Source organism: Mytilus californianus, unplaced genomic scaffold (assembly GCF_021869535.1).
Source record: "Mytilus californianus isolate M0D057914Y unplaced genomic scaffold, xbMytCali1.0.p SCAF_2, whole genome shotgun sequence".
Classification (NCBI taxonomy): Eukaryota; Metazoa; Mollusca; class Bivalvia; order Mytilida; family Mytilidae; genus Mytilus; species Mytilus californianus.
This window is the reverse complement of record NW_026262668.1, coordinates 34,722,698-34,736,949: the sequence shown is the minus strand read 5'-3', so window position 1 is coordinate 34,736,949 and position 14,252 is coordinate 34,722,698. Positions and strand designations below refer to the sequence as shown.

General features: G+C 32.0%; 1 protein-coding gene across 5 annotated transcripts in view; it reads right to left on the bottom strand.

The window, feature by feature from the left end:
* The window catches only part of LOC127729746 (proto-oncogene vav-like), a 69,233-nt gene extending 56,251 nt beyond the window's left edge, over positions 1–12,982 (bottom strand). For 4 of the 5 annotated variants that reach the window (XM_052237617.1, XM_052237615.1, XM_052237619.1 and 1 more), the window contains exons 1-5: positions 12,740–12,981; positions 9,554–9,670; positions 6,925–6,986; positions 3,163–3,258; positions 634–742 (exon numbers count right to left, since the gene is read on the bottom strand). In XM_052237617.1, the coding sequence (XP_052093577.1) occupies positions 634–742; positions 3,163–3,258; positions 6,925–6,986; positions 9,554–9,670; positions 12,740–12,946 (591 nt within the window). In that variant the 5' untranslated portion in view covers positions 12,947–12,981. Of the gene's footprint in view, positions 1–633; positions 743–3,162; positions 3,259–6,924; positions 6,987–9,553; positions 9,671–12,739 lie in introns of all 5 variants that reach the window. The other variant, XM_052237616.1, reaches the window with a different exon arrangement.
* Positions 12,983–14,252: the final 1,270 nt, after the last annotated feature.

Sequence of the window (14,252 nt, the reverse complement as noted above, 5' to 3'; positions counted from 1 at the left end):
GGTTAAATCTGAATCCTTTAACCAAGGATTTAACAATAGATTAAATTTTAGACCATGGTTACAAAATTAATCTTATGTTAAAATTCAACCAAGATATGAACGAACAACTGGGTCTTTATATTAAGACATAAACTGTATTTTACACTTATCCCTTCTTAGCAATATTTCAATGCCTCTTCAATCATCAGTTTTACAAGAAATTATTTATATTACTCTATAATTCCATTACATGTATGTTTCCTTTGAATCCATAGTTTTGATTGGCTGACCACAATTGTGAGGCACTTCAAAATTTATATTCTATTATTGTATATATTACAACAGCTTTGTTTGCAGGTGTTATCTGTGACAATGTTAAAGCAATGCATAGAAAAACAAACAACAAGCTTGATATAACTTTTAAATTCTATGGTTGTAGCATAAAAATGTGATTATAAGAATTGAATGGGTCTTTTTATAATTTTGGAAGGGATGTAAAAGCGTTTATTGTGCACCATTTTAGTCTGAAGCACTTCCAGGCTTCATACAAAATGTGCTTTGATCAACCCTTTTACACCCCTATCAAATCATAAAAAGAAATATTCAATTCTTAAATAATTTGCAATTTTTAAAAATTGCTTGATCAGTGCTTACTCTAGATTCCCTGTGCTTTTTTCTAGAACAAAGATCTTCATAAATTTCTTCGTCGTCCTCTTGATAAACTTTATCATATATTTCTTCATTGTCATCCAAATCATTTTCACTATATAATAATAAAACAAAAACATGCTTCAACTAAAGGACAAAATCACAACATACAAAGAAATGAAAACACATAGGTACTGACAACACAACAGGGGAGACAATTATGTCCTTGCTAAGGGGAGACAATTTCTGTCAACACCGGATAGCTTACTGTTTGCATATGGATGGCATGACAACTGGTGATTGTGTTTGTTAAGTTAAACATAGTTTTTTGCCAAATAAATAAATGAACTTGAAACTCAAAACACAATTCTGACATTCTAAATTCTAATGCATATTTGCACTTCTTATGACTTTTAAGAAAACATTAACTTAAATTTGAGTAAAAAGTCAACTTCACTTTTGTCCCAAAAACTTTGAACATTTCATATGATATGTCATTCATGTACATTGCATTGCTAATTTGCTATAAAATGCAATCTGGTGTTAATTTGTGTTTTATTTTTCTCCTGTGGGATATAACAAAGACAGAAATCATCTCCCAAAATTTCTTGTCATATTTTTTTTATCTTATTTATATCCCTTTTTCAAACATTACTAAATTCTGTTCATACACAACTAAACAGCATGCTCTGTAAGAAAAACTATTGAGATGCAAACTGAAACTAAAAAAAAATCATATCACATAAACCTAAAATTTCATTTTCGTCTGACAAAACAAAATCATAACTTCAGCTATTCAGGATTTGCTTGACCAAAATGCTTTAGTACAAATATAGTTCAACTAACTCAAATAATTCTGTTCCCCATAAATAAAAAAAAGAGAAATGGAGGAGGGGGCTTATAATTACAATTTTTATAAAGATTTCATTGAAATTACAAGTATGCAGAAAGGCCAAAACATGTTGTCTAAATATTGAGGTACATGTCCTCTCAAAGTAAAATTCCTCAAACACAAAAAAGGCAAGCAAAACCCAAACAACTGTTGAGAGTCTCTTTAGAGCTACTCTTTGAAAATGGTTCAAATGTACAAAGCAATTCTTACACCCAAATTCATGCATGTATTAACCAATTTTCTTTCAGCTGATTAGTTTGATTTGTATTTGACTTATTTCTTTTTAAACATTTTTTTAGCAGTGCAAACTTTACTCAGTACTCAAGAGTACAAAATTTGTGCTCCAAACACCAAATCCAGTATTTTGATCGGTTGATTTCTGAGTCTGAGTACGATAATTGTGCTCGAAATTTTTATGACTGCAAGGCATGAATGATATTTCAGCAGCTCTTCTTAGTATTAAAATAGAATTGACCATCTCTATAATTTGATAGGGAATCAATTTCACAAAAATAACACATGATAAACATAATGAACATCCCCCTTCCCCCACCCATTTCAAAAGAGAAACTCTAAAGATATAAATTAAGTGAGTCTAAGTAAAACTACAATAATTAATCCGTCTTTCTGGGTAAAACTAAATCCATGCTTTCAACAACATCTATGATCTGCAGTCACATGACTATCACATGACCAATACCTGTGAAGAATGTTTTACAGAACAGATTTCAACATATATTTTTTCCTCCTGATCTCCCGTTTGGAACTCTGCTTCATCTGGCATGTCATGATCCCTGTAACAGGCACATATTAATTTTACACTCAATAAAGAAATGCATTACAACTCCCCCTTTTTTTGCCTAGACTTTTGATACTATCATTATGTTAAGTTGCATTTAACTCTATGGTTTGTATTGACACAAACTCAAACGGAGAAACTCATTGCAGTTTTAATACAGGGAAATGTGGGTAAAGATGATTCAACTAAACCATAAAAAAGTGTCCATTGCAAAATATTTCCCCCAACCCAAAACTGAATCAAGTCGTTAATATGAAAAAAATTACAGGTCATTTCTAAACTATAAGATGGAGAAATTACTATCCCAAATGTATCAACTGACTTTATATATCATTCCTTTATAACTGGTATTATATTCAGACTTAGACTTAACACATCATTCATGAATGAAATGTAGGGCATTGTGACTTAATTTTTTAATGCATCTTGATGTGTAACTGAAAAAAATATGATCATCAACAGATAAACTTGAAATCAAAAGAAGACTTGCTATTCCTCTTTCCATCTCTGTAGACGAATTCTGGATTTAGACTAACAGAGGTCATCTTGAAAACAGTGCTATCACATTTAGAATGTATTTTGTTATTGCTTCACTGATGTACTTACCAATATTGATAAAAATTTCAAATGAAGGATGAAAATTTGTAAAGTTCAATGAAACTACATCTTGTTGCAATGAAAAGCAACTGATGAAAATGTCAATCAATAAATGCAATAAAAGTTGAATCTAGTTATAAATATACTGATAATCGTATTTACTTTCAAAAAATTGATTTTACTGAAATAAAGTCAACAAAATGATGTAAAAACACTGAGATAAGGACAATTTATTAGAGAAACTTACATTGCCATTTCTGGCAGATGGCCATAAATGTCATCATCTTCATCTGGAACTCTTCTAGTTGACTGTCTGTGACTGGGAGCATCTGTTGGAAAACCACTATAAAAGAAAAATAATTGACAGTATCCTTCAAAAAATGTTGGTCCATTTGAGAAATTTTGCTACTTTAAAAGGTTGAATACAAATCATACCAAAATAAATGGAGAATGTGTCCAGTGTGTGTCCACTGGACACAGATATGCCCCCGCTTGCATATAATGCTATAAAGGGACATAACTCCAGAACAGTAAAAGTGACGCCACCCAAATTCAAACTTGATCTGAGTTTTGTGGTAATAAGCATTGTGTATAAGTTTCATAACATTTGGTTGAGGCAAACTTAAGTTAGACAAAGGAATTCAACAATTTTTCCGTTTGTAAAGGGGCAAAACTCTAGAATGGTAAAAGTGACGCCACCCAAATTCAATCTTGATCTGTGTTTTGTGGTATGAAGCATTGTGTATATAGGAAAGTTTCATAACTTTTGGTTGAGGCAAACTAAAGTTAGAGAACAGAAACTAATTTTGGAACATACGGACGAAGTAGGTACGGACGGACGTACAGAAGGACAATGTCACAAGGGTAACACTTAATGCCCTCTCTGCTGTGGGCATAAATAGACTTTTAATCAAAGACTTAAACTTTATAACAACATCTTATGCATATCTTGCTGGTTTTCAACTGTACTGACAGTCTTTATTTATGAATAATACTCATTAGCACATCACATTTCAGCATCTTGTTAATATAAATTAAAATTTTTTAGAGGTCATGAAGACCTTGAAAGTAATTTTTTTTAAAAGTTAATACAGATACAACATTAAATATTGCCATTTTACTTTAAATATACATATTTATTATCAGTTAGTGTATCATAAAACAAATATATTTTTTTTTTTTAAATTTGGATTTTTAAGATGACTTGAACAGAAACTTTTCGTGATACATGTATCAAACATAAAAAAAACTTTACAAAAACATTTCTAATTGCTGATCATATCAGAGAGATCATAATAATTGTTTTACAAATGACTTTTGGATATAATTTGATACATGTACAGGTTTCATTGGAAAGTAGGCTAATTCTAAATTTAAAGTTCAAAGGTGGTTTGTGGCAAAATGGATCCAGTCTTTTATCTATAAAAATATGCAAATCAAAGTTGCATTTTTTTGTTGATGTAAAAATGAAAGTGCTCATCAAAAAAAAAGAAAAACTAAAAGGAAAAAATACATTTACTCCCAATAGTCATTTCTGAGTATATACATGTACATACCACAAATTACTTATAATGACACTGTATTAAAATGGTAGTTCAGTAGGTCAAATCTAAACAAAATTACAGTACAGGGAGTATGATGTAACTGTTATGTACATAATCTAGACTGCAGCACTACATGTACTTTAAGTGCATTAATAATAAAATAAACAATTCCTGCACATCAATAAAATTTTCAAAAGGATAGGTCTTCTGTCTACCTGTAAATGTGCATTTTTCCAATTCTTGAGATAAAAAACATACATTTACTGGTAATTAATATCTTTCACAAAAAACAGATTGGCAGTCTGAAGGAAAATACAAAAATGTTAATCAACAACTTAAAGATCTTGTTTGAACTTTACACCAAGTTAATTATACAGGAAATTAACAACTTGTTTTGAAAGGTACTGCAATCTATTTTAAGTCTGCAGTGAGATAATTTTAAGACAACCTATAATATTGACAGCCTATAATATTGAATGGGTAATAAACTTTAGCAGACTGTTAAACATGGAGTAAACAGCTGATGTGCATATAAAAATGTAAGCCACTATAATTAGAACTCTTTAAAACAGAGCTGACACACCAGAATAAGCCTATAATCAATATATGCAGGCCTGACAACAGGAGCATGAGGTCTAGTTTATATGACAAACTGAAAATGGTAAACATACTGTTGACAAGCAATTCATCTACTAAAAAAAAATATAAATATAGTAGATGTACCATGCAAACTTGAAGATCCCCACCCCCTCCCAACAAAAAAAAAATTAAAGAAGTTGTACTACACCACAAGTGACACCCCTTTTTAAATCTTTAAAACGCAAACAAAACATATTAAAATGCTGGCACTGTCAACTGATGCTCCCCAAACTGAACATTATTGGGAGAAAAATCTTCATAAATTTCAAGGTTTCAAAATATATGTATGTTTGGAGGTGGTATTGGTCAAATAAACTTAAAAAGGGCTGCGTTTATCAGGCATTTATGAGTGGGTCAAGTAAGTCTCTCCCTAGCCATTTCATCTAGCAGATGTTTGTTTTGATTTTTTAAACTGTTTTTTTTTTTCTGCAGACCACTTTAACATTGTCACATAAAAAAACTACCTCTAACTATTAATATATGTTACTATACCATTCTCTCTAACTGCCATAAGTTTTTAGCACTGTCATAACTTCATCAATTTCTTTCAGAAAATTATAAAAGATAATGTCTTTAACACAAGATGATACTAACAGTCAGTACAGCAAACATGCATGTAACACTTAGTTTAAATGGGGCATAGATTTCATCACAGTGTGAAATCTGTAATCCTAATCAACGTGCTAAACTGAACTAGTATAATAGACATAGCAGATGGTTTTCACCTGTTCAGTGTAAAACGAGTACAGATTATAACCATTCATTGATTGTGGGGAATATTTTTAAAAGAAATTGCTAGATTCTAAATTTCTATAAAAAAAATTAAATCACAAGGGTAGTGAGAAATATTGTTTGTTTCTATTGGAGATTGGTAAAAAATAAAATAACTCGGACTTTAAAAGAAAAATCTTGTTTGTGTATGTCATTGAAATGTTGTAAACATGTACAGTATATGTTCTGTTAGCAAGCGTTTATAATATAATAAATTATATCAAATTCTGTAAACAACAAAAAAAAAAACAATATGATATAAATATGACAAAAAACAACTGCAGATGAAGTTCCTAAAAGGCACAGGCATGGGACACAGAAACATACGGCAAATTCAGCAATTTTTCAATTTATAAAGGACACAACTCGAGAACAGTGAAAGTGACACCACCCAAATTCAAACCTGATCTGTGTTTGGTGGTAATAAGCATTGTGCATAAGTTTTATAACATTTGGTTGAGGCAAATTAAAGTTAGAGAACAGGAACTAATTTTGGGATGTACGGATCAGGGTAAAACTTAATGCCCCCTCCGCACAGGCAGGGGCATGAAATATATTATTTTGGCTTATAAACTCTTATGTTTCCCTGAAAGTAAGCATCAAGCATAATTTTCAGCAATAAAGTAAAGCTCATTTGCACATCTTTGCAAACAAAGAACAATTTTCCATTTTATGAATACAAAAGCTCAATGTTTTCAATATTGATTGTTCAAAAAGTTCAATGTTGAGCTTGCTTTTCAAGCAAAATATTACAATTGTAGGTAAAGTTGTCACTCAATAGCTGTTGCAAGAGACAAAACTGGACATACAAAATTAATAAATTTGGAATGGACTATTATCTATATACATGTACAACGTTATGTATTAAATTGATTCATTATAGTAAATTTTTCAGTAAAACAGAGAATGCTCACATGTACATGTATATTATATTAGAAATCATTAAACTAATTAAAATTTGCAATTTTATAAGTGATATGCAAAGGCATAATATTACACAGTATATATTTGCATGTCTTCTCAGATCAAAGACATGTACATAAAAAGTAACTTACAGTATTTTTGAATGCCTTTGTGCAATATCTGTCTTTGATAACTTTGATAATGTGTGCAGAACCTAAAATTAAAGATAGCTTTCATTTAGAATGAACAAAGCTCAAAACGTTTGGTAAATCAATTGGTAATAAAATAAATGGAGAATGTGTCCATGGGACACAGATGATGCCCCGGCTTGCATATAACGTTATACAAGAACATAACTAAAGAACTTGATTTGTGTTCTATGGTAAGAAGTATTGTGTATTTATATAAGTTTCATAACATTTGGTTGAGGCAAACTAAAGTTAGAAAACGGAAACCAATTTCTGGTTGAAAAGGGGGGGGGGGGAGGGGGGGGGAGGGGGGGGGGGGGGGGGGGGGGGGGGAGGGGGGGAATAAAGAGTTATAATTTTAAATTTGATTGAAATCTATAAATTTACATGATGTATTTACTATGAATCTGTTGGTCATGCCATCTTTAATACAATTTTTTATATTTGTGCACAGTCTTCATGAAAAGACAAAACTTTTTTTTTTGTAGGTTGCTGCAGTCATAATTGTAATACTAATAGCAGAGTTCTTGAAAAGTGGTGGTCTGAAAGTTTTGACCACAAAATTTTACGAAGTACGTATACCTATACAATTTTAGAATTTTGCAATAGAAATAATAGTGGGAGCCAGAAGATTTTCTTCAAGGATCACCAAGGAAAACTCTTTCGAGAATTCTGGTAACAGGTAAAAAGTGCTGTTTGTCACACAGAGTTTAAAACCATTTCACCAACTTTGACTACATGTACATGATGTAGTTACGATGGAATTTTAATACCCTCTCATTTTCTTTCTTATAGTACATAAATGGAAATTATAGCATTTTGCCATTTCAGAATATAAAAGAATATAAAGAACTAGGAAGGAAATGATTTACAACAAATCACTATAAAAGACTAGCAAGAGCGGTTTGTAATTAATCCCAATGCGTTAACAGTTTAACATGTTTTGAAATTCATCCAAAATATTCTGGTCTGAAATCCCTTATAAATCCTTTCAGTTTCAATATAAAGTTATCTTAAATATCATGTGTGTAGTATAGATTGATTTTGATTTTTGGTGTTTTCACGCCAATTTAAAGCACTGCTTTTGGGCTATTCGTGGCTGCCAGTTTTTATCGGTGATGGAAGCCGGAGTCACCAGAGAAAACCACCGACCTTCGATAGGAAAACTGACAATCCTAGTCAATTAAGATTGGAGTCGAGTGCACCCGCACGAGCGGGGTTCGAACCAGGGCTTCCAAAATTATTTTTAGCCAGCCGGACATTTTATATATTATCCCGATTTTAATCCCTTAAGACTAAATAAACAAAAGGCAATTATGGTAATCAGTTGCCGAGTTAGCCATCCCAATGATTGGCATAAAAAAAAACGATATTAACTTTCTTTGATTCAAATTCGAAGTTCTGACGTAAACTGTTTAATTGGCAGTGCATCATTCGTAGTGTGCAACAATAAATTACATCAGCGTACTTATATTTGCCTTAGACTCTTTATTTGTGCAAAATAACGTTGTCAAAAACTTTACTTTCGTTCTAAAATCTTATACCAGATGTTATCTTGACAATGGTAAAACCAAACTCCCCAGCAGTTCCAGCTCTGATCCGCATACTACTCTACACTAATGGAATAAAGGAAAAAAGTTCCGGAACAGAAACGATCACTGTACGGAGTTTGTGGTAAAACATGGACCAGAGACGGATACGTAAATTCCGTCTACGTTTGCAAAGCATGAATGAGTGGAAGTAGCTCCTTCTACGTTATTTCTTCAAGAAAATAATCGAAATAAACGTGAGATAAAGGTATCAATGACAATTTAAGCATTTTTTGAAGAATAAGAATGCATAATTAAATTTCACACCTGCGCACATGCGCACACGTGTACTAGTTCAAACAGAGACATGTCTCTAGTACAAACAACGTGTTTATGACGATGTTTCATTTTCACCTTTTTAATTTTTTCATCAAATCATATTGTAAACGTATTTCTGATAATTTAAATCTTTTTGATCTAAATTAATTAGATGCAAACCGCTGAAATGTAAGAAAATAACTTTGAATAGACCGATCAATGTCCGGTTCAAAATAGTTTACCTTTCACCTGAACAGGTAAATTTCAGCTGTTCGACAACTAATTAGCCTTGATTAAAATGAGAAGGTATTAAAGTAGGGGTTGTTTTGATAGTACTTTATGATAATGTCACTTTTATGACCGGAAATGTGTGGCTGTTAAAGGCAAAACGTTCGGTCAAAAAGATCGTGAATTATGTTAAAATGACTGTCTCTTAAAGCTTTGAAAACTAAAAAGTAGATGACCGTTTCATGCTTTGCCCAGCCGGACTTTTACCGGACATTATACAAATGTCCGGCATATATGACCGTTTTGGAAGCCTTGGTTCGAACTCACAACCTTAGTGTTAACTGGCTAGTGATTACAGTAGTAACTACTTAGACCACTCGGCCACAGAGGCCCCTGTGTAGTATAGAAGTATATTCTGGTAACAAACCAAAAATTTGAAAAATATACAAAGACAGTTCTTTTAATATATAAGAAATAACATGCATGAAAAAAATGAAGACCAGAAAATAAATACAAACCTTTCTGAAATCTTTTACATCAAACAAATCTGGTGGATCAAATAAATCCTGGTCCCTCAATCCAAATGAGTTCTTACATGTTGCAAGGAATGTACGAATATTCTTCAGGCATAAAAACTAAAAAATAAAATGTAGCAATAAAATATTGCATTTAAAAATATTGTGTCAAAGCATAAAATGGTGAAAAAACGACTAACTTACAAATACAATGGAATTAATTTACCAACTCCTTATATTGTAAAAAAATGTGGATAGTGTCCACATGTGGACACAGATGATGCCCCCGCTTGCATATCATATAGTTATAAAGGGACATAACTGAAGAACAGTAAAAGTGACACTACCCAAATTTGAACTTGATCTGAGTTTTGTGGTAATAAGCATTGTGTGTACATTGTAAGTCTCATAACATTTGGTTGAGGCTAACTTAAGTAGAGAACAGAAACTAAAAATTCAGCAATTTTTCTATTTGTAAATAAACAAGCACAACTCTAGAACGGTTGTGTATAAGTTTTATAACATTTGGTTGAGACAAACTAAAGTTAGAGAATGGAAAAGAAAAATTCAGCAATTTTTATGTTTATAAAGGGACATAACTCAAGAATGGTAAAAGTGTCGCCACCAAATTTCGTACTTAATCTGTATTATGTAGTAATAAGCATTGTGTATACGTTTCATAACATTTGGGGCCACACTTAAAAATATTTTGGTTTGCCCAAACGCTACCCAGAGGTAGAGATAGTGGGTAGGTAGGTAGGCATTTTCTTTTCTTTGCGGCAAAGAGAAATTGAAGTGTCAGATGTTTTTTAGTCTTCATGCCTATCTGATTAAAAAAAAACTTTTCACATCAGGACAATAAAAGATTTTAAGTAGGCAGGTATTTTCTGGGTAGGTAGGGTTAGGGCAAACAAACATATTCTTTTTTATGGCCTGGTTGAGGCAAACTAAAGTAAGAAAACGGAAACAAAATATTTGTACTTGACCTTAGTTTTGTGGTAATGAATATTGTGTATAGGTTTCATAATGTTTGGTTGGGGCAAACTTAAGTTACAGAATGGAAACTAAAAATTTTGAAATCTTTCGATTTATAAAGCCTATTAAAGGGGCAGAACTCAATAATGGTTAAAGTGACACTACCCAAATTCAAACATTGCATTGTATAAAGCATTGATTGTAGTTGATTCACCTATAATCATGGACAAAGGAAGATAACTCCAATTTTAAAATTACTTGATATTTAGAAGAAAATAAAAATTTTCCAATTTTTCCATTTATAAAGGGGCATAACTCTAGAACAATTAAAGTGACGCCACCAAAATTCAAACTTGATCTGTGTTTTGTGGTAATAAGCATTGTGTATAAGTTTCATAACATTTGGTTGAGGCAAACTTAAGTTAGAGAAAGGAAACTAAATATTTTGCAATTTTTCCATTTATAAAAGGATATAACTCTAGAACGGTTGAAGTGACGCCACCAAAATTCAAACTTGATCTGTGTTTTGTGGTAATAAGCATTGTGTATAAGTTTCATAACATTTGGTTGAGGCAAACTTAGTTAGAAAACGGAAAATAAAAATTTTGCAATTTTTCCATTTATAAAGGAGCATAACTCTAGAACGGTAAAAGTGATGCCACCAAAATTCAAACTTGATCTGTGTTTTGTGGTAATAAGCATTGTGTATAAGTTTCATAACATTTGGTTGAGGCAAACTCAAGTTAGAGAACGGAAACCAATTTTGGGACGTAAGTACAGACAGACAAGGGTAAAACACAGTTGTTAAAGTTTGCTCCAATACTAAGTAATGCTTTAAGTTTTCTATTGTATTAATTTAATTATCTAGCCTTATCTTGTGGCAATGCCATAGCCATATCTTGCATGGTCACTCAATTGTACATACTTGTATGTGGGGTGTTTAATGACCTTGACTTCCCATAAGGGACTTGCAAAGACAGTGAAAAAGGTGCTACTCTGGGGGTGTTTAACAACCTTCACTTCCCATGAGAGGTACGTACATAGGAAATAAATAAATGTCATATCAATTTTAATTTCAATAAAAGAAGCATCGTCCTCTCAAACAATTTTCAAAATACTAATTTGTCTTTTTTTTTTCTAATCTTGTACATGTTGTAATTACCATTTAATTTGTATTTCATTGATATTTTTACCTATTTACATTATTTTAAGGAGGATACAAATGTAACTTGAAAAATATGGTAAAACAAGGGGAGTAAGTGTTTTTCAAATACACAGATAATTTATAAAGGCAGTAAGTTGGCTTATCAAGGTTAGTCTGAGGTAAAAGAATTTAATCTATAATGTTTGACAACCAAGCTACCAAGTGAAGCCATATAATTATCCAAATTCTTTAATTTCCAGGTAAAAATGACCTTCATCAATGGCACAAAATCTATATCAGAGATTGACATCGATGGCAATAAAAAATGGCAATGACATGGAAAAATGAAATGCAATTGATATCTAAAAAAACGGAAGATTTAAATCATTAACGGGAGGGATGGAAAAGGGCTTAAAATGGACATAATAGGCGCTGTTTCGAGGTGACGTTACGTTTTGTTGGCAACAGTTTTCCCAAATAGACTTAATAGGGCTTGGTAAGGGATTCTGAGGCAGCCAAATCAGAAAATTGCTTCAGATTCAGAATCCCAAAAAGGGATTAGCGGTTCCCCATACATTTCAAATGTCACAATGCTTATGTTATTACATTACAGTAAGAATTGATGGTTTAATTCAATGACATGGTTTAGCCCAATTGACCCTGGGTCAACTGGCTTAACTTACTCATAAAAGAACTCAAAATTGGTTTATGCCAAATTATGGAACAGAAAAAAAGTATAGGAAATCAATATCTGCCATGTCTGCAATGTGAATTTGAATGGGGAATAAGATCAAAATTGTTAATAGGCACTGATCAATAAAACTCTTCAAAAATGAGTGAAAAGAACAAGAGTGCATGGTTGCTATATTTGTTTATTTACAGCAATTTACATCAGGAAGTGAAAATAGATCCGATTGGCCTCTTTCCAAATCCTTATCTGTTGGTTTACTTTTTGCATATTTTTATTAACAAAGTCAAGAGATATATTTTTAGTACGTCTAATATTCAATTACATTTACATCATATTTTTTTCTTTAACCAAGGCTGATCAAAACGAAAACAAAACAAACCTGGGAAAGTTGAGGTCTTGGGCTGAAGTCCTTCAGGTCAACCACATTTGGACTAAGATTATTCAGTAAATGACAAATCAAAACACCATCACGTAAAGCCTGTGCTAAGTCGAATGCTGCAGCATCTGGTCCCGTCGTTTTGTGGTCATCTGGCAAAATGTGACAGCGAACCAACCAGTTCGCACACTGTCGCCACTCGTCCGCCATTTTATCTTCACGGATTCCTTGACCCGGAACTTAACTGTAAATGATTATGTATTCATATTTGTAATTCAGTAGGACTGTCTCAATTAAAGAAATCAATTTATGTTGGATTATACTACATAAAAATCGTAAAATAATTAGCCAGTTCATCCACAATTATTTATACGAAAATATAAGTTTTAGCTTTACCTGCAGGTGCCCTTAGGGGACGACCATTTGATATTCTGGGGGGGGCCAGGAGGATTTGTTTTGGATCGGTTATTTATTTTTGTAAATTAAGAGGACAGATTATCTATTTTCTGCACTATTGAAGCAAGATTTTTCATTTTCATTAAAGCAAGGGACTGATTATTTATTTTCACAACTATATTTATAATATTCGAAAACATACAATTTTTAAATTATTTGTTTATTATAAATAATTCATGTATAGTCAAGTCATTATGTACCATTTAATCAGAATTAGTTATTATCCTCTGCAGAAATGAATCTTCTATATTCGCCAATGCATATACATGTATTGCATACATACACAGTATTAAAGTTTGGTTGTAACTAAGGCTCTTTTAAAAGTATTGGCAAACATGTTTTGCCGAGCGAAGCGAGGCAAAAATTTTTTTGAAGGGTTTTTGAACCGCTGAAGGCCCAAGAAGCTATAGAACAAATGATGCAAAATCATGCCTTATGGGTGTTCCCCAGACCCTTTCTTAAACTGAAAATGCAAGTTCTTTTTTAATAATTTTATGACAATATTTTGGTCTCAAAGCAAAATCACGTTATAGATTCAGTGTAAGAACAGCATCAAAAGACAAATATTTATGATAAAGCAAAAATGTAATTCACATAGTTAAGTCTGTGGCTGCTGTGTTTTTTTAAACTCATGGTCAAATTAATAATAAAATTATTAAATTACAAAATGAATGCAACACTAACAGAATACAGAAGGGCAATCAATGAACAAAAGACAAATAAATAAGAAACATTGATCCCGAAAAATCAGGGGCTACGTCTGAGGGAGAACAGAACTTGCTTCTTGCAAGGCACTCACGGTGAACACAATTTGATATAAAGACAAGCGTTTGGTTTTGGAATTTCCTACATGAGGCATTTGTCTCAATGTAGTTACGGCCCTGATTTAATAAAAGTGAGGTAAGTGTTCCTGAGACAATTAACCTCAAGTTAAATGAAACCAATTTTCTGACATTTCAAGTATATTTAAATAATATTTATACTTTTATTATTAAAAGATATGGGAAGTGTTTCCCGATTTTTTTTTTGGAAAAAAGATGAATTTATGAAGAATCTGATG